Source organism: Epinephelus fuscoguttatus, linkage group LG18 (genome assembly GCF_011397635.1).
Source record: "Epinephelus fuscoguttatus linkage group LG18, E.fuscoguttatus.final_Chr_v1".
In the NCBI taxonomy this organism is placed as follows: domain Eukaryota; kingdom Metazoa; phylum Chordata; class Actinopteri; order Perciformes; family Serranidae; genus Epinephelus; species Epinephelus fuscoguttatus.
The window spans coordinates 22118862-22139326 of record NC_064769.1 but is presented as its reverse complement, the minus strand read 5'-3'; the positions used below and the strand labels follow the sequence as shown (position 1 = coordinate 22139326).

The 20465-nt window shown below is 40.8% G+C and overlaps 1 protein-coding gene across 1 annotated transcript in view; it reads right to left on the bottom strand.

Moving 5' to 3' along the window:
• Positions 1-4901: 4901 nt before the first annotated feature.
• npdc1a (neural proliferation, differentiation and control, 1a) overlaps positions 4902-20465 on the bottom strand; it is a 36335-nt gene continuing 20771 nt past the window's right edge. Inside the window, exons 3-9 of the mRNA XM_049604415.1 lie at positions 10763-10876; positions 10312-10539; positions 9771-9837; positions 6626-6716; positions 6383-6462; positions 6114-6213; positions 4902-6024 (exon numbers count right to left, since the gene is read on the bottom strand). Of these exons, the coding sequence (XP_049460372.1) occupies positions 5953-6024; positions 6114-6213; positions 6383-6462; positions 6626-6716; positions 9771-9837; positions 10312-10539; positions 10763-10876 (752 nt within the window). The 3' untranslated portion in view covers positions 4902-5952. The remainder of the gene's footprint in view (positions 6025-6113; positions 6214-6382; positions 6463-6625; positions 6717-9770; positions 9838-10311; positions 10540-10762; positions 10877-20465) is intronic.

The following is a 20465-nucleotide window of genomic DNA, read 5'->3' as shown; positions in this document are numbered from 1 at the left end:
CAGATTGGAACAATAAGTTTCAACCCTTTGATTCCGCCCCACACCCACCACCTCCTCCATTCCCCCCTCCACCTCCAGTCCTCTGAAACAAACACCAGGCCTAAGTTTCACCCAGGTCTGCAAGTCCGGGAGTTCACTAGGGGCCAATACCTCCGCATCCAGTCTGATAATGGCCTAAAGGTTCAAAACTGGCCTAAGGACAGAGCTTCTGTGTGCAGCCGCGATAATCAAGCTGGAATATAACTTCACCTTGACATGACAGCGAATCAAATTCCTTCTCTTGGCAGCCAGTTTCAATATTGATTTGACTTGTGGCCCCTTCAAATAAAGTAATACCTGACTGGTGAACAGTTGGAATAATGATATTACTGTTGCAGCTTGTTCTATGTAATTAATTCAATTCAATTTAATGGAACTTTTTTATTTATCCTGGAGGAAAATCTTGTGTCAGAGAATGCTTCAAATTACAGTAACTGCAGTAACCACAATTTTAACCATTCATAACCAGTACCAACCAGATATTCAGTGGATTCCCCGGGTCAGGGTCACTCACTGGGCCCGGTTTTAGAGTATTAAATATCTGGCAGAATATACAAATATACAAGACTGAAGTGTTTTCTAGGAGCAAAAGCAAAAACCAGTGCCAAATAGAGTAACAATATGAGCATAATAAGTACAGGAGTTACTAAAATGAACTAAAAATGGTGGAAAAAACAGATTGTGCCTGCTAATCAATGTTATTAACTAGTAATCAAAGGATCTTTTTTTTTATTTCAAGTTGTTTTTATTAAGGTTTCATAAAGAAAGAGAAAGAAAACAACAACAAAAACATAACTGCATAAATGCCATACATGGATTGATTTTATTTCTAATGGGAGCAAAGTACGTACTGCTAAGAGCAGCAGAAAGGTGTGGTAGAGATGTGGAAGGCTTATAATCTCAAATTGCATGAAATTTGATTGCATAATAGTCTAAAAAGGGATGATATATTTTGAACATTTTCAAAAAGTCCCTTGGACCGTGCTTCTGATTTTTTTTTAGCAGTTTGAGATCTGACATTAGCAGCATGAATTAGACAGAGAGGTTGGGGATTTCCAGCTGTAATCGGAGGATTTTATGCAGCAGTATATCTCTATTTTGTTGTGAGTTATCTCATGGTCCTCTGGGGGAAGTCAAATCAGGTTGCAAACAGCAGTTATCACTATAACCGGCACTGTCTTCCTTCCAGATACAAAGTTATGTAGGTCCAGGACCAGGGGATCTTAGGAAGACCACACGAGCCTGGTCAGTAGCTTAAAAGACATCAAACCCCAACTATACAAGCATTGTCCTGGGCCATGGACTTGGCAGAATAATTGTCATGCAAAAGACAGACAGCAAAGAGGGACAGTAGACTTCAGGCAGGGCCCTCAGAGAGAAAGGGACAGCAGAGGACAGAGCTCTCAGGGTGTCCAAAGGAGGGAGGAGGGGAGCGAGGGGGTCAGTGTTGAATGGCTCGGTACAGTGAGGAGGAGATGTGTGAGGGGAGTATCTGGGGATTTAGTTGAACCCCCCCCCCCCCCCCCCAGATGTCTCAGATCTTGTCTTTAGTTCTTTTTAAGTGGCCTCTTCCAGACACCTCAAGAGATCAGCTCGCTGCTGGCAGGGCAAGTCTGGTCAAACAGAGAGAAGGGAGAAAGTTCCAGACAAAAGAAAAACCTGTGGATGCAGCAGCAGCAGCAGTGTGAATGTGTCGCACACCTCAACCAGTCACACCAGTGGAGACAAAACTACCACTACCAACCCCAAAGTATCCGACTACCCATTGCTCATTAAAATTACTGCTCTTCTTCTTTTAATCGTTCTTCCCGTTTTCACTGTAGGCTGTATTTGAAGTCTGTGTGATACAAGTCTGGGAGGTGCTGCAGACTGATGACAAGTCCTGCTGTATAAAGATGTGTTAGGTCTGCCTTTTAGCGGAAATGTTGCTGTGAATGTAGCTTTCTATTTTGACACATGGACCATTGTCTTGCATGTGAGGATGTATGGGTTTTGGCATGTCTAAACATGTGAAGTTAATCTAGCTGCACTTGTCACCTCAACAGGATATGGTGTGAGTTTTATTTAGCGGTTCATGTGGTTAGTAAAAAAAGCACTTTTAAGATGTGTTTATTATAAATGCCCTACAAACTGGTGACATTTCTGAAGATGTCTCGAAATGACAAGTTATAAATAACTTACTGAGCAGACACTGTAGCCCAGCCTACACCCAAAAATAACTTTAAAAATTCTTGCTTTACTGGAATGTTTTTTTTAATTAAGATAAATACAGGCATAAATATCAGTCACTACTTTTAAAAGTCGAATCTGATAGTTATGGAATCTCAATACCGCCCATCCTGGAATCTCAATACCGCCCATCCTGTTGAGCAGCACAAACGTCTCCCACAAACAAGTCTGATGGCTTTTTGATTTTCTTCCTAACGGCCCTGCCTTTGATACCCACCTTCACAGACCCTCCACCCACCCAGGTTTTTATCCGAGGGGCCAATGGCTGCCTTCCTTCCACTGTCCACCAGCACAAAGGGCTTTAATGGCCCTTGGCATGTGGCTCAATGGGGATGGGAGACTGACCCATCCCCTCCCCAACACACACGGACATACAAGCACATACACAAAAACCCACACGGAGGTACATGCAAGCTTTCTCTCTGCCCCTACCCCCAACACACACACACACACTTTCTGAGTGTAGTCGTTGTCCTGAAGGTAACACAAGGTCAAACAGGATCACCAAAAACCAGACAGTCAGCGAAAGCTTGAGGCAGTAGGCAACACCAGGTGTGTCACACTGTGAGGTGAAAGGTGAATGTGTGATGGCAGAGTTAACCTGAACAGGAAGTGGGTGTAGCGCCTTGGTTTGACCTGCTGAGTCAGCAAAACCAAATATATATCTAAGTCTATCTGACTCCCTACAGTTACGCCATAACTTCAGGGGTTCATGATGTTTAAAGTTGGACTGGTTTCACCAAGACATATTTTGAAATAGTTTGTTCCATTGCTTCAAGTTGATCAGACCTCCCTCTTTAACTTCCTGACATGAAGCTTCCTCTTAAAGGTTAGAGAAATCATCTTAGTCTGAACTGTCTTTTCTGGAAGAAAATTAATTCTATATTTAAAATGATGGCTGTGAAGGATATGCTCTTTCTATTACCAAAAAAGGTACTTGTGAATCTTTAGAGTTAGATATCAAAAACCAAAAGACCACATTGATCTGTATGTGGCAAGAAAGGGCATACCTGTCCTTACTTAAAATTATTGTTTTCAATACACATCGAAATATTGTTCATTAAGTATATTATCATCCACATGTACATAAAGATTTGGACGTGGTCAGATGTCTCACTGGGTGAGATACTCCATGTTTTTACTGCAGCACTATTTCATCTACTATTTCATCTGTGTGTCAGCTCTGGTAGTTACCAGCCATGCTCCTCCAGGTGGTTGCTATAATGTACCCTGGGTATCTGGGGAAACCTGCATACTCCTACTCTGCACCTTGGATGTGGAACAATCTCCAAAAAGATCTAAAATTAGAAACACTTATATCCATTGATGAATTTAAGGGCATCATAAAGAATGTGGTGACAGAGACATGTGCTTGTTTTTCTTGAGAGGCCACTATGTATGCTAATTTTTGTATTATATGTTGTATTTGTTGCATTTTAAACATGTTTTGATTGACTGCTACCTCGGCCAGGTCTGTCTTGTAAAAGAGATTTTCAATCTCAATGGGACTTCCTGGTTAAATAAAGGTTAAATAAAAAATCAAATAGATAATTGAAAAAATAAAGGTCCTGTGCATGATTTCATACCAGATATTTTGTCTGCAATATTATCTATCTTTGGAAACTGTGATATCTCAACTAGACTTTAAAATAAAGTTTGACAGACTAAGTTTGCACCGACTGTTGTTAAAGGCGATAACACGGATAATATAATTTCTCAAAAAAAGATTATGTATTTCACTTATTACCAGATAATATGAGTACAGTTAACCCCTAACCCCTTTATGTTTTATTTTGTTTTACTTTAACAAATTTTAAGTGCTGACCATGAGCCACAATGTCCAGCGTTTGGACCCTTGTTGCACCTCTCTTGCAGTGTTGGCTGCCGAAATCAGGCCAGTTCTTTTGGCCCGATTGAGGGGCATCTTTCGTGCAGAGTCTCAGCTTGAGTCAAGCAACTGGAAACGGCCTGACTTTTTTCTGCCAGCATTCCAAGTTTGGGCCGTTGTTGGGCCAGCTCATTTTTGACAACAGTCATAATGGCAGTCAGCAGCCAGAATTAGGCAGTTCATTTGGCCTGATTCAAGGGCATCCTTCATGCCAAGTCTCAGCTGTCGTATTCCTTACAGTGTGCCGAGTTTGGGCCAGTGCTGGGCAGATCATTTTTGACAACAGCCCAGTGATGGCAGAGTTGGCAGCCGGAATCGGACCAGTTTACTTGGCCTGTTTCTGGGACCTCATTCATGCTGAGTCTTAGCTGATTCAGGCAACTGGATGCAGCTCAACTTAATTCTTCCAGTGTGTTGAGTTTGGGCCAACACTGGGCCAGGTCATTTTTGACAACAGCCCAGTGATGGCAGTGTCAGCAGCCGCAATTCAGCCTGATTCTGGGACCCCATTCATGCCGAGTCTCAGCCCAGTCAGGCAACAGGACGCGGCCCGACTTATTTCTTCCAGCCTGCAGAGTTTGGGCCGATGCTGGGCCAGCTCATTTTGGCTAAGTGGGCTTCCTTATTTCTTGTCATTTTGCCTGCATTTCCAGTAAAGGCTTTAAATACCCCAAAATGTACACAGTAAAACAACTTAATATTAAGTGTATACCATGAGAAGCACAGAAGGAAAAGGGTAAACAAATTCATTTTCACATGTGGTAAAAACTTTTAATTCCAATCCTTGGTCTGCATGTACAAATATCTATAAAAAGTGAACACATTCACTCTTTGTATGTACATTTTGCAGCACGAAGTTAACTTGGGACCGACAGGAGGACAGAGAGGAAAGAGGGACGATACAAGATAGTGATATTTACCACCTACACATCCATCAGTATAGTCCTTCACCAAAGTGTCATTCAAGTGCTCAAGGGTCACTTTTACTGTAAATTCCCTCCCCCAGCGACGGGATGCATACACACAGGAGGCAGAATAATTCATCAAAGCATTGCCATGATTCAAAAACAGTACAGTCAAACCATGCAAACAGACATCATCAAGTACTTCATTTTCATATATATATATATATATATATATTTATATATACTTATATTCTATAATCTTAAAATCTTTATGTGCAGTTTATATGACAAGGGATAAAATTAGCAACACGAACGGTAACATTTCCAATGCTAAACCTTGTGTTGTGTCAGGGAGTCTTTTCACAGAGGTCTGATTTTAAACATTTCCTGGGTTTCTGTCAGGAATGTGGTTTAGCCTCTAAACTATGCATGACAAAACAAGGAGAGGGCACCTATTTCTCAACTTATGTATGTGTGTGGGTTGTTTACATGTCTGCTATTGGATCACATTCTTTGGAAATAGCTGCAGAAATCAAGGAGAGTAACAAAAGAGGAGAGGGAAATCTTAATTAAGAGTTTGACATATAGACAGGAAAAACACATATAGGGATGACTCTCAAATCGTCATGTTAAAAGACAGAAACGCTTCAAATCAGTGACAGAAATAAATTAACAAGAAACCGATGTACATTTGTCGTATTAAAAGCTGATACAGTAAAGGGCTAAGAAGAAAACAATCATTTTTATCACCTCAGCCTCTGCCAGGAACCTCAATTTCTATGCATGCAGTGTGAGATCAAGTGGTTTCTTCCAAATAAATGGCCGTGTGTGTGTGTGTGTGTGTGTGTGTGTGTGTGTGTGTGTGTGTGTGTGTGTGTTAAGTGTCAGCATTCACTTGTGATTCCCCTGATAATGTAAAGTTGAGTCATCAAAGAGAGGGTTCTTCACTTCCATCTCCCCTGTCTGTCAAGGAGAAAAGGAAATTGATTTTCAGTCATAAAACATCAGAGATGACTGGTTTTTGGCGCGCGTGTGCCTGTGTGTCTACCCACCGGTGCAAGTCCGGGGCACTCATATACTGTAAAGTCTCCACCCACTTCCTCCTCATCTGATGTGACCTCTGTGTCAGTGACTTTCTGTTCAGGTTTGTTTCTGCAGAAGGGAAAAAAAAACAAAAAAAAAAAACACGCACTTGAGTTAAGGCAAAGAGGTCATAAGGTCAGAGGATGTGGCTGAAAAGTCCACATTAAATCGCAAGAGATAAAAAAAAGGGTGAAAGGAGGGAGTGGCAGAGAATGTAGTAAAACAGAGAACAACTTACTTTCCCATCGAGAGCATCTGTTGTTTTTGATGTTGGTAGTGATACATCTGAGCACTTTGAGCCAGAGTCTTATCTCCCATCTGAGGACACAACAGAAGCAGAAAGTGTGGATGTTTGTGAAACAGAGCCTCGGTTCACAGTTCACTATCGTATCTTGCGGTTAACGCACGAGAAGAAGTGAGAAATGGAAACAAAGTAAGTGCTAACAATGGCAGTTGCATGAAGGAAGAACTGTGCACTTACTGAGGTACCATTGGCTGTGGCAGCGGGCACGCCTGTCCCTCCGAAAGCGGGGTAGTCTACCTTCTGAGCTAGACGTGAGTCTTTCTGCATCCTGTGGGGGACATCGTGAATCTGAGTCTCCTGTAGCACTGAGGGCTGTTTCCTGCCTCTGGCATCAAGACATCCTTTAAATTGAGCTCACAGCTAATGATACGTGAACAGCAAATGGGAGTGGGCTTTGATTTTAAGGGTCAAACAAGTGTTATCAATATGTATAAATTATAAAAATCATGATTTTAAATAACCAACTTGACCTAAAATTGACTGACTGATCCACCACTAAATTACCACTGTTATACTTAAAGGGTAACTTTGATATTTTTCAACCTGGACCCTGTTTTCCCTTGTTTTTGTGTCTGAGCGACTAATGGAGGCAACGATTTATGGAACTGGTTTAGTTTTGAGCAAGATGCAAAACTGGCTGCTGTAACCACTCAGGGCATTTGTGCACCATCAAGTTACATCCACAATAAGTGCTTGTTTTGCCACTGACAAGCTCAGATTATTATTATAAGTGTCTGCCAACATTATGGAAAGGATCCCGACAGAGATAGACCTCTTTGTTAAAGAGTAAGACCTTTTTTGTCTAACCTCAAACAGCGCTGAATTCGCTGTTAGCAAACAAACCAGACTTCATTTAAATAAATAAACAGTAATTTTAGTGTGTATAGAGGCAGCATGTTTTCACACCTACCTGGGTGAATTAAGGGTTAATTTCAAACAAATCGAAGTTGCAGACTGTTGGAACAGTGATAAAATATGTGCTACGACAGTTTGTGAGTTTTATTTTATTTCTGTCGACTTTGAATGAAGTGTGTTTTACGATGACAAAATTACTGTTTATTTTAATGGAGTCTGGTTGGACCGGTGATAGTGATTTTTTAGGCTGTTGCTAATTTAACAGAAAGGATGTTACACATCCACCTCTGTAGGGATCCTTTCCAAACCGTTGTCAGATACTTCAGAGCCTGTCAGTGGCAAAAGCAAGCACTTTTAAGCCTCGTTTCCACCAAGCAGTCTGATACAGTTCAGTTCAGTTTGGTAAACTTTTTTTCCATTTCCACTGTGAAACGCTGTGGATAGTGCCGATGGAACCGTTCTGTACCGTCCACATTTTTGGTCGCCCTCTGTTGGGGTACCTAGCACACAGATTTGGTACTAAAAGGTGGAGCTGTGAACACTGCAGTCTGTTGTTTGGTCAATAGTGGACGGTCGCTCTGCTCAGGGCTGAGTTGTGGCTAGTTTTATGGAACCATGAATCATACTGTGGTACTGAGTCTTACATATATTAGTAAACTATAACTATAATATGAAATAATTAGGGATGCACCGAAAGTTTTTGCAGATGAACCCCTTCCAGATTAGTGTTGTCACAGTACCAAAATTGGGACCCACTGTGCGATACCAGTGAAAATATCATGGTTCTGAGTAGTATCACGATACCACAGCAAAAATGAGACAGATGTGCCTTTTGTCATTTATAAATAGATAAATCACTTTTCTATAATACATCAATGATATTTCAATGGAATAAATTACTTATTGACTTATTCATACTTCAAAAACAGCATCAATAAGTGATGAACATAGGGGGGATCAAAATAAAATAAATAAATGAAATAAGAATCAACCAGCCACCCTCCTCCCCTTCATGAGTAAAGAACAGTCCCTTCATAAGTAAAGAACAGTCCCTAAAGTGCGGTGAGGTTTGTGGGCCGTGAATGGCTCGTTTCTCCTCTGACACATCATGTACGGTCTGTGTTCGGCTGGCTCAGCTGTTCAGGTACTTCTGGGCAGTCCACACGCCAAGAAGAGGATATTATTGGAGCCGACTTCTCTGTCGCCGGGTAAGCCGTAATTGACAGGAATGCATTACTGTCTGTGTCTGTGACCCTCGTTCAACCCACAACCGATGGGATTCACCTTTTGTTTCTGCTGCTCGCACAGCGTGTTGAATGATTTAAGCCTTTTTTGCTCGCTCAAAACTATTTTTAGTCGCAAATGCGAGTGCGGTGACGGACGGATCGCCACACTGCCGACATTTTACTCCGCCTGTCAAGGCACGCTGTTTGATTGCGTTATCAAAACACGCCGCTATTATTCGGCCTTGCTTTTAACTTATTCCACCAAATATGTGTTTTTTTGCAATATTCGGCCGAATATATTCGGTTACCGAATATTCGGTGCATCCCTAGAAATTATGTTTTGCTGCTTCTTGCAGCAGCTGTAGACTAAGAAAAAAATAACTTAAATTCACTGGGCCGACTGTTGGTGACTTTATAGGTGGAACATTTACTTGTAATGTTATTCAATGCATGAACTAACATCGTGAATCCATCAACACACCTTAAAATTTCAATATGACAACTTTGACCATTGTCTCTCTTGGATGACACAGTCTTTAACTAATGAGTGGATCTTCAAAAGAGGCTCTCACTACAGCCTGTTCTGCTTTGTGCTGAAAATGTCAGCATACAACCCCGTTCTGTGGACGATAAACAAGGTGCAGACTTCCATCTATGTCACCGGTGATGAGAAAATATAGTGAGTGCTGGACGGAACAGTGAGTGACAAAACTCCGCCCACATTTAAGGATACTGTTTGCGGTGGAAACACCGAATGGACCTAAGGTCTAGGTACCATGTCTGAAGGGTTAATTTTGGTTCCAGAGGTACCATACCAAATACTTTCGGTATGGTTCCAGAGGTACCATACCGAAAGTATTTGTTGGAAATGAGGCTTTAGTGGATGTAAACTGACGGTGCAAAACTGCCTGTTAATGTCAGTCACATTGCAGCCTGTTGCCACTGCCACTGCTGCTGGCTGCAGCTCTCTTGCTCAATACTGGACCAATTTCCAAAATTGTTGCCTTCATTAGTTTTTGGCAGAAATATGATGGAAAAATAAGATCCAGCTTGAAAAATACTGCAGTTACTCTGCACTAATTGACGTCATGTGGTTTATTATGCAATTAAATCTGACTGTAACAAACTCAGATCGGTCTTTGTATTACTATCCATTTGCTTTAAAGAATTTACTCAACAACTATAAGACACACTTAAGGCTTTCTGTTGTGTTACTAATGAATACAGGTGCTCGGACTCACTTGACGTAACAGACGGTTGCCAGGATCACCGCCACAGTGCCGACCGCCACACACAGCGAGATCATAACTGCAGATTGATACAAAGGAAAAGAGGAAAGGAAAGGGGAACAGAGAATGTTAAGGAGTAAATCATGAGTGATTGAGTGGGAGCTAGATCACATTCCTGCTGAGACTTTTTTAATGGGTGCTAAATATGATTATATCATAGCTCATTTGATCATTATGAGTTGTTAAGGTCATCTTGTGTAAAATGATAATTGATGTGATAAAGGATGAAAAGAATGTTGGCTGTTATGTTGGGAAAAATGGAGAAAAAAAGTGATAACATCTTGCTGGCAAACATTAGTAGACACTAAACTGCTCAATGAAAAAATGAGGCTGGCAAAATGACACAAATTCTAACATGTAATTAGATTAGATTTCCATCAGTCATCTATTTATATCAGCATCTTGTACCAGCACTGAACTCTTTATCAGGCTTTCACTTCCTGGGTGTAGTAAAGACTTCTGGTCTGTGCTGAGGAAATAAAATCATACTCACTGACAACAACTTTGTCATTTTTGGATGCTGGCACAGCGATAGGACCAACTCGGCCCTCCGCTCCAGTGGCCCCTGGCCTGGGAGTTGCTGTGGCAGGAGGGGCAGAAACTGCAGGAGCTGCAGTGGTGGCATTCTGAGTTTCAGATAAGAGACGATTCTGGCTTTGTTGTTTGTGTTCGGAGGCATCTGTCTTGCTTTTGTTAGCATCTGTCGGGGAAGTGTCTGAAGCTGGAGAGATTGAGGAAGACAAACCAAAGCTACCATGAGAGAAAATCACAATATCTGATGGAGGTGACTGACAATTAGAGAACATGTGGGGAGAAAATTAATTATCATTCTCTATACAAGAGAACCAGCCCTCAGGCTTGAATAAATCCCACACCTTTTTACTCAAAACAGGAAGTGATATCTTTGTTAACTTCTGCTTCATGATCGCTCTCAGGGCTCTTACCAGGATGTTTGGATTGCTTTCTTGGTGGTTTGATCTCTGTTATTTCCTGCTTTTCGATGACAGAATGAAGGTAATCGATCTCTTCATCCAGGTCAGGGTAGACTCTCATTTTGCCTGAGAACAGAAAACAATCAAAGTATCACTCATTAACTCAACTTCAATGATCTTGAAGCTAAAATACATTTTAAAAGGCAACAGGAAATCCAGATTTCATGTGACAAAGGGCCTCTATATATAAACAAGACACCTTCATTCATATACATAACATACTTATTAGTTAGTAACCATGAATGGTAACTTCATATGCATCACAAGCACAGTTACGAGGCCTAAACACCTACTGTATGACCGAGGTTCCCACAATGATAAACATTTAGCCATAACAACAATGCATAACATCTGGAATTTAAAACAGAAGAGTATGTTTTTCCTTCAGGGGTGTACTTGGTGATTCTCTTTTTTAACAAGATATTTTTAATGGTAAATCCATAAAGATGTACAGAGCATTAATAAATAGTCACAGAACCAAGAACAAAAAGATAACTCCACCCACCCATCACCCCAGGAACAAACAGAGAGAGCCAGACCAAAAGGAATAAATAAAAAATAAAAAATATGTATAAAAAATTTTAAAAAAGGAAAAGCTGATGACAAATTAATTACCTTGTATGACTTAAGTATAGGCGTGTAGCATGTTTCGTTACAATTTTTGAACTTCTATGTTTACCATGAAAGTCCATATGTTGGAGGTGAAGAGTCCTTCCATTGACACAGGATGAGCCTTCTGGCCAGACATGTACTTAGAGATTCTTTTCCGTGTCTTATTATATTCATTTATCTGCCAATTATTTTATCGGTTAATCATTTGGTTTATAAAATTTTTATTTTATCTTAATTTTTGCTTGAAAAAATGATTTTAAACGCAGCAATTTCCTACAACAACAACCAAAAAACCCCAAAATAATAGTCTCATATAAAATTAATCCCTCTCAACGATAACTTATGACCCACTAGAAAAGTGTGGTGGTGTATTTGTCTGCAGAGACTCTGCACTCTGCCTGTTTTGTTTTAATTTCTTCTTATTTGGCGTGTACAGCCCACAGGTGAGGTCGGACCCAAGTGCCAGACCACAGGATGCCCAAATCCAAGAGGAAGCTACTAATATTGCGGACACAGCACCACATTCCTCCATGGTATCTCTTTAAAGATTAAAAGATTATCATATTAGTAGCAGATTTACCTTCTGCCAGTCTACTAATCAGCTCTAATTTTCTTAGTTTTTGTCCCTATTCATGTCCAATAAGCTTGAGGTTGGGCTTTTCAGAGTCTGGAGAACATAATTTTAGCGTCTCTCCACAGATAATGTCTAACTAATGTGTGTAAGACAGGGAGACTAAGAGCACACGCATATGGTTTCGGCATGTATACATGTGTTTGCCTCTGAAGTGATGGACAGGGAGTGTGCCCTTGTGTGTTGTTTGTTTGTGGACTGTTAAAAAAAAGAGACAATGCTAAACTGTTGTTAACAGCTCATGAGGCCAGACAGTGAGCCGCATTCCTGCAGCACTGCCGAGGTGTCCAGGGCGACCAGGGCCGATAGTGTGTGTGTGGCCGGGGGAGGAAGCACCACAGGGGGCCGGAGCAATCAGCCAAACATTGGCTTCACTGGGCTTCAGTTGCTACAGTCACAATAGATCCCATAGCTTGCTGCTAATGGTGGTGATCAAAGTGCTATTTCCCTCTATAAAGTTACCCTGCTATATATCAAATATCAAATTAGAGGTATTTGCACTCGGAGCTGGAGAGAAGGCAAGTTATGAGAGAAGAAGTTGAGACTACTAATAGTGCTAAAGCAAAGTTAGCAGATGACCCATTCATCATCTTTTCCTACAATATGTACAGTTGGTTTGATTTCCATCCATGTAGGAACCAGTGCGAAGAAATAAATGACCATCTTCCAGCCAGAATCTATCTTCACAAATGTGTTATTACACACTTCTGCCAGCATCTACATTACATTAATGATTACAGTGTCACTTTCTCTACAGAAGGCCGGCCATCTGGCTGAGCTAATGTGTATGATATGACATGCCAGCACTTTCACTGCCTGCTTTGTTACTTTCTTACCCCCCTCGACTAATGGCCATTTAGTGCACTCCATTGGCGGTGTCTGTGGAGGCAGGACGCACCATCTGTACTTTGCAGGTGGTTGGGAGCTCCAACTGTGCCCATGTGCTCCGCGGGGAGCATGTGGTGGCAACACAGGTTTCAATTTTAGAGGAGATTCTAAAAAAGATCTGCTATTCATTGGTGGTATTTCAAAAGGAGACGGTCCTCTTCCAAAAACTGACCCAGTAGGTTTGTAGAAGAAACTTATAACAAGCCATATTTATGCTTATTGTTAGGCAGGAACCTTTGATGGTCGTAGTAATTCTGCTTGGAGCAAAGACGGAAGAAATGGAATGTAGTATAAAGAGCGATGAAGTCCGCATAGGTGGATGGATGGGTCAAACAAACGCAGGACTTTGACCCCAGAGAGTGTCGTTTGTGTATTGTGTGAAACCAAAAGTCAATATTGGGTTATTTTAATGTCAAATACCGTTGCTTGGGGTTGGGAGTCAGACCAAACCACTGACCCAAAGCGTACGAATTTGACAACCTGGGAATGAGACTCAACAACTTCGGAGAACGAGATAGCTGTGTGCTCGAGGACCGTCTTTATCATATGATACTCAAGAAAAAATGCAGGTGCTCTTGAAGAAAATGGTTTGGCACATGGGAAGAAAAAATGAACTCCAGGAACAGATGCATTTGAATGAAGTTAAAAAGCCTTCATTTCAATTTTTTACATGTACATTTTTGATATTTGGTTAGTAGTAATTTTTCATTTTTGGTACAGGTTTTTTTTTAAACGCTTGTGGAGGCATTTTAACTTTCAAAATGGCTTCTCATTGTAATCCATTACTGTCACCCACCGGCGCTCATTTATTAATCAAGATTGGGTGACACCCCCTACCAAGCTTAGAAAATGTTTGCTTGACTCTTGTCCATCCTTTTACACCCTGACAAAGACCATAGAGTCGATACCGGTCAGTGTTTTAATGTAAGCAGCCATGTTTTTGAAATAAAGATTTTTTAACCTGCTAAACCTGAGTGCCTGAAGTTAATTTTTTCTTCCCAATAAACTAACTTCCTCCAGAGTTACATACAGCACCTTAAACAAATATGAGTAAACTTATGTAATATAATTAACTAACGTCATGTACACAATGCAAGTAACTTAAAACACAACAAACGCACTTATTTTCACCCAGACCATCATTTCCTAATCCTTGAAAATTAGTTTTAGTGCCTAAACCTCACCAAACTGTGACCGTTTCACAACATTACAAAACAAACATGTTTAAACCTGCTCCCATTAAGGGCCCTACTTTTGGAGATGGCAGCTCATCCTTGCTTCCAATTTTTCCCAGCGATCACTCGCAGTAGCCCAAAAACCATTTCCCCACAGATGACCATTATAAAAGATATGTCAGTAAAACTGCTGGCAAGACACCTCAAACTGCAAACAAGGTTAATTATGACTCTTTCTATTATCAATTTTTGATCCACAGAGGTTTTAAAGTTGTAAAAGCTTACCTTGAGCCAAGAGAAGCAATTTAAAAATCCACTACAGTATCACAGTGCAAAGGCTAAAAGTCGAGCAGTCCAGTATCTAGATCCAATAATACATCTATAGTTGCATTAAAGGGTAGGCCCACGTATGTGGTCGTATGGGTTTGGGGACATCTTGTTCCAAAGCATGGGCTGATTTATAACCTGCAGGGAAATGTTTAAACACTCTCAGGAGCACCTAGCTTGAAGTTAAAGGTGGTGATTGTGTGTATGTGTGTGGTTTGTCACACACTGACTAAGCACGCACACCTCTCCTTGTGTAAGAGAGTTTTGTCACTGGCTTGATAATGACCCATAACCTCTTGAGAGGCACCCAGGGGGCAGCTGGGTACAACAAACAAACACTAAACAGCTCAACAGGGATCGAGGGTCTCACACACATCTGTGCTGGTCTATGTTCCCACTTGAAAACCCATTCACATTTCTTCCTCCCCCCAAATCACATGCGTGCACACACACGCTCTCTCTTCCTGCCCCCTCCTGTCCTTGTTTAAAAACTCTAAATAGGACAGATTTCACAGATACTGTCACTTTATTTTCGAGTTTTTGCTTGACATTTGTGGGGAAATTGCAAAATGTACTGTGGTTGTATTAAACAGTATAACACTAAAGCACAACAAAAAGAAAACCTCAACTCTGGAGAGCCTAAAAGCCTTCAAATTAATCTTTATTTTTACACCAAAACAAATAAACCAGGCAAAATATCTATCATCAGTCTTTTGTGGGATTGACGTTGTGTCATTTCAGTGCTACAACAAAGCACTTCCTTAATTTCAAACTATGAAACTAACAGTCTGTGACATGACCATTTTGAGTTCTTGGAAGGGACAGTTGTAAGTGATCAGGTGCCTCCCCATTCACAGTGGGCATGTCCTCAGTCCTGTATACATCACTGAATTATACTCAGAGTGTCCTGCTGCCCTCTAGTGGGACATTTAATACATGGAGTAGGGAGGAAGACAGGCAGAAGACTACAGGTAGTTCATTATGAAGTGCTCTGAAACCAGACTATTGACTGACTTGACAGCTCACAAAGTTTAAACAGAAACTTCTATCTACTTTATTAGATTGTCTGTTTTTAGTATCAGGGAGTGGCGCACAGTTAAAATGTATTTTTTGCCCGTGAAATCTAAAGTCGGTAAGGTAGCCTACCTTGTCATCATAGCAGTGAGTCACACTCCCACCTGCTATAAAAACTTCGTCACAGCTGACTGCAGAGCTTTGGGTAAATACTGAAAAAATGTTACATCGTTCTAACCTTCAGTAAATAGTCCAACCTGTCTTTCATCTATTTAAAAATGAATACACCTAGCAATGGAAACGATTCCAAGTCTGCAGAAAAAGACGGACAGATTTTTACCCCTTTGATTAAAAAATGACCCTCAAAACTATATATTTTCACTTCAAAAATCTGCAGTAATATAACAGCCTTGATCTGTTGATAGATTTACAGCCATGTCTATCTGCCAGTGAGTCTCCTTTCTTTCTTTTTCCCTTTTTCACTTTAATTACTTTAATAAAAAAGTGCTACTGTCATCGATTGCAAGTGTAGATGGCATCAAATCTGCAGAAGCAATCACCTTCCTCGCCTCCATGTGCCCACATCAGCAGCTCTAAATTGTTTCTGCTGTTACCTCTCTTGCTAATATGTGGTGCAGGTTGGAGAGAAAGTGTAGGTTCAGAACTGCAGGTGTGAAACTGGAGTTACTGCTAAATGTGAAGTATCAGTGAAGACAATCTAAACTTTGAACAGATTTATGCATTTTGATGCTCTATAAGCATTACAGCATGCAGTTACAATGTGTGACTGTTTACAACGGCAAAGACTGTAATATTGTGAGATTCATTGTACAAAGTGGAATAGAGGTGTGTGTATGTGTAATTTATTCATTTATTTACACAAACATGATAAAAGACTTAGATATTAACAGATTTTCAAGATGGTGGTTGAAGGAATGAAAGAGGTAGGCTGTGTTTACATGGTTGAACAAGTCTGCGACAGGTGGGAAAACTGGCCTAAAGAAGCAAAATGGTTCTTTTACTTCTCCATATTTTAAATTGACAAACAACAAGCTAGAGCATATTTATCAGAGTATGCACGGCTGCATGTAAACAGTAATATAAATGGAATATTAATTTTCATTAGCCATGTAAACAGCTTAGTAGGAATATTTTTGGAATAGGAGCAAAAAACTGAATATTTTGTGCAAGTCATCATAGTCGGTGTCATTTATTCTGATGTTATTTCAACAGATTTTACACCAATCTGTGTTTTTCTCTTTATCGATACAAACTTATGTACTGCTTTGTGCTTTTTTTTTCTACTGATGCTTCCTGTTTGCACTATCCTTCTGCTGCTGTAATGTTGCAAATTTCCCCACTCTAGGAATAAAGGATTATTTCTGTGAATATCTGAAACTGCATTGTTTCCAATAATAATTTCAAGTGTGGATATCTGACATGTCTATCTAAATTGAAATTATGATGAGTAACAACTGGATTGTAGATATCTAAAATGGGATTTTTATGGAATTATACGATCAAAAATGCAGTTGTAGATATGTGAAATCAAACCCCTAGTACACACAAACGGAAACACTGACGTCCATTTTCCATGGAAGAACGTCATTGTGGATATCTAAAATGTTTGTTTTGACTCGGCAGAATTGAATTTTGACTAGTACAATTAAAGTTGTAGATATCTTGAAACAGAATTTCTATTAAGAATGTTATTGTGGAAATCTTAGTTACCATTCTGACAGGTGACTATACAATTCTGACTAAAAGAAATGCTTTTTTGGATATCTAAAATGTTATTACAGATGGGAGTGTGGTTCAAAATGTTAAAACAGCATGACATGAGTGTTCTAAGCTCGTGTTACCAAAGTAAACTGCTGCGGGATATTTGTTCATGTTGTGTGCCACTCTAACAGCTGTTTGAGTGTCTCGGTCTTTACGGGTTTTTGGCCGCTCTATTCTGTATTATTAATGTGGAAATATATAAACATTCATACACAAAAAGTGGGAACAAAGAGAGTCAAATATAACCTTATGAGTGGATGTAAGAGAAAATGAGCTACGGGAAGAAAGAAAGAGACAGTCCGTAAAAGCACTGGGCTACATGGAGACAGCTCAGCCTTTAAACATACACAATTCGACTGCATTTAAAGAATACATACTATTTACAGTCTATTTGAGCAGCCTCTGAACAAAGGATGTGCTTCCAGGCATTCTGTATGTTTACCAATGGCAGTGCACGCCTCCATGTCAAATACAAGCCGGTCCTACTTGCAATAAAAAGTGCTGCCTGCCTCGCTTGTTCTTCTACTGTGAGCTTCCATCCTCTCTGGATTGAATGTGTGAAATATTTGACATTTTTGACTCCTTATAAAGTGATTTCCAGTCAAAACAAAAGCAGAACAACATCGAATTTCTGCCACTTAGAGGCTGTCAAAATGACCAACAAGTGCAAGGCCACAGATGTATAATAATGTAAAAAAGAGAAGCACTGATATAATAATTTGAATGCAAGATATGTAAGTAGGGCGTGTGATTCAGAGGTCAGGAAGTTAGAAAGACTACACAGCAGTAAACGATGTAGTGTTGGCACAGTGAGTGGAGCAGGGTCGTAGTGAGAATAAGAGACACTAGCTATGCTGTCAATAATTATAAAGTGTACTCCTCCAGTTTCTTTGATAATTAATTTGTTGATTTAATTGAAAGTAACAGGAAAAAATCCATTATTTTTGTCTGTCAACCAAGACGCAAAACCTGATTATCTGAGACCCCAGAAGGCAGCAGAGGCAGTGTGGAGGTCATGGTGGGTTAGTAGCATAGACTATATAAAAATAATGGCTGTAGCCACCATAGAGTGCTCTAATGATGACGCTTTAAACCCGGAAATGAGTTAGCATTTTACCACTTCTGGGTCCCTCGTCATGAAGTCAGTCAGTTTTTTAGGTTTTTGGTTAGACGCCTGAAATAAGGTCTGTGGTTAACACAAGTGTAAGGGACTTTTTGGTTCTGTTCTGTGACATAATATATGTCAGTAAATCCCCCACTTGTGAATTTTGTAGCTATTATGCGTCTTAAAAAAGGCGGATGCTGACAAGTGGCTAAATGAGACCGCAAAGCGTCATCACGACGAACACGGCTTCACGGTCACACTGTGGCAGGGATGTTAGGTCATGCGAACATGGTGTAGTTCGTTTATAGCCCAACATTAGGTATTTACTTCTGGTGATTACGCTTCAAAAATCATAAAAGTGGAATTAATTTGTGAACATGATCTTGCTGAACAAAACATTTGTTTGCCACAAAGCTCATTTTCCGCAATGAGCCAAAAACAAATGGAAAAATCCAGCTGGCTTTTTGACAAGGGAACCAGGACAATGCTAACTTCCACATCAGCCTACAGAAAAAAAACCTCATCCCTGGAGCACTCTATGACGACACCCAGGGTGCCTGGATGTCATAGTCTCCCTAATTTGTGGACATTTTCAGTAGCTGTTCTTTTTATTTGAGTTATCTGCCAACTGCTAGCAGCTGCTTTTTAAATCTCCAGTCGGTTGGTTGCACACATAACATATCATCAAAATGTGACACACAGACACAGATTTGGTGCTGTTACTGCCTCCGCTGCCAGCTTTGTCCTCCCCATTCTGTGATCGTACCTTTTATACACAGCGGAGGAGCAGAATAATGGAGAGACATTTCGGCCCTCAACAGGAAGTGTAAAAGGGGCTATAGACTGTGGTGATGCCTAGCAGACAGCCTGCATCACTTTAAGCCTGATAAAATTTAGACTGGTGAGTTCTACAAAAATCCATCCTCTGTACAGATGTCATAAATGGACAAATTAGCTACAGAAAGCAAAACTGTTTTTCACACCAGGCTGCAAACATGTTTATTTCTACTGTATTATATTTCTACTTAACATGGGGGTCTATGAGGATTGACGTGATTCTGGAGCAAGCCTCAAGTGGCCATTTGAGGAACTGAAGTTTCAGTCCTGGAGGTTGTCACTTAAGGCTAGTTCACATTACACGATTTTCACCCTGATTTTGCATTGCGGAGACTATTGTAATCTTTTGAGTGTTCATAGCTGGCGACATGTGTTTCTGTCATTGGGAGTCTCGCCAAATGCATTACAACCTGTGTGTAAACACCACAAGATTTCTCCACCGAGCCCTCGCTGACAGAGCCCCAGATAACGCAGTGACATCACCAAACTATGTTTTTTTAACTTGGAGACGACACATCGTAAAGGCATGGATATTCTTCCCAGTGTTGAATCAGATCTGCCTCCAGGGCCTGGGTCCAAACAGAACGCGCTCCCTGTGATGCTGTGGACGCCGCCATTGTTGTTGTTGTTGCTTGCCGGCTTGTCAGTGTTGCCAGATCTTGGGAGAAAAACAAACAACCAGGGCTATGGAAACAAGCCCAAAAGAAGCAACTATCATGCGTTTAAATAACTTATTAGACGGGCATATATAGAGAAAGGCCACGTTTAGAGAGCAAGCCCAAATAAGCAACTCCACTTCAGAAACAAGCAAAAGGTTGCAGCAAATAAGCCGACCTGGCAAGTGGCAACCTTGTGGCTTGTCCTCCTCACATTTCTTCCGTCCTCCTGCGTGCTGACGTGGGACGTATCCCGCCTCTGATTGGCTGATGCTCTTTGTCAGTCGTGTCAGACTTCTCCAGTTTTCTGGCATGCCAGATATCCAGTCCCAGTCACAGACGAGGGGGCAACTTGCTCGAAGGCTTGTTCACATGAGGACTCTTTGTGGCAGACTATCTGACTCACCTCCGACCCAAGGTGGCTCTCAAGATCCTCTGCAACGTCAAAATCGCAGTGAATATCGTGTAATGTGAACTAGGCTTTAGGTAGTCGGTGGTAACACAGTCTTATAGTAGTAGCTATATTAATCCTTACACACTACTTTTCTACAGCCAGGGAAGCCACAGCAGGAGGAGAGTGACGAGCCAAAGTCCTGGGTGGTGTAAATGAAGGATGACGGCAGTATCT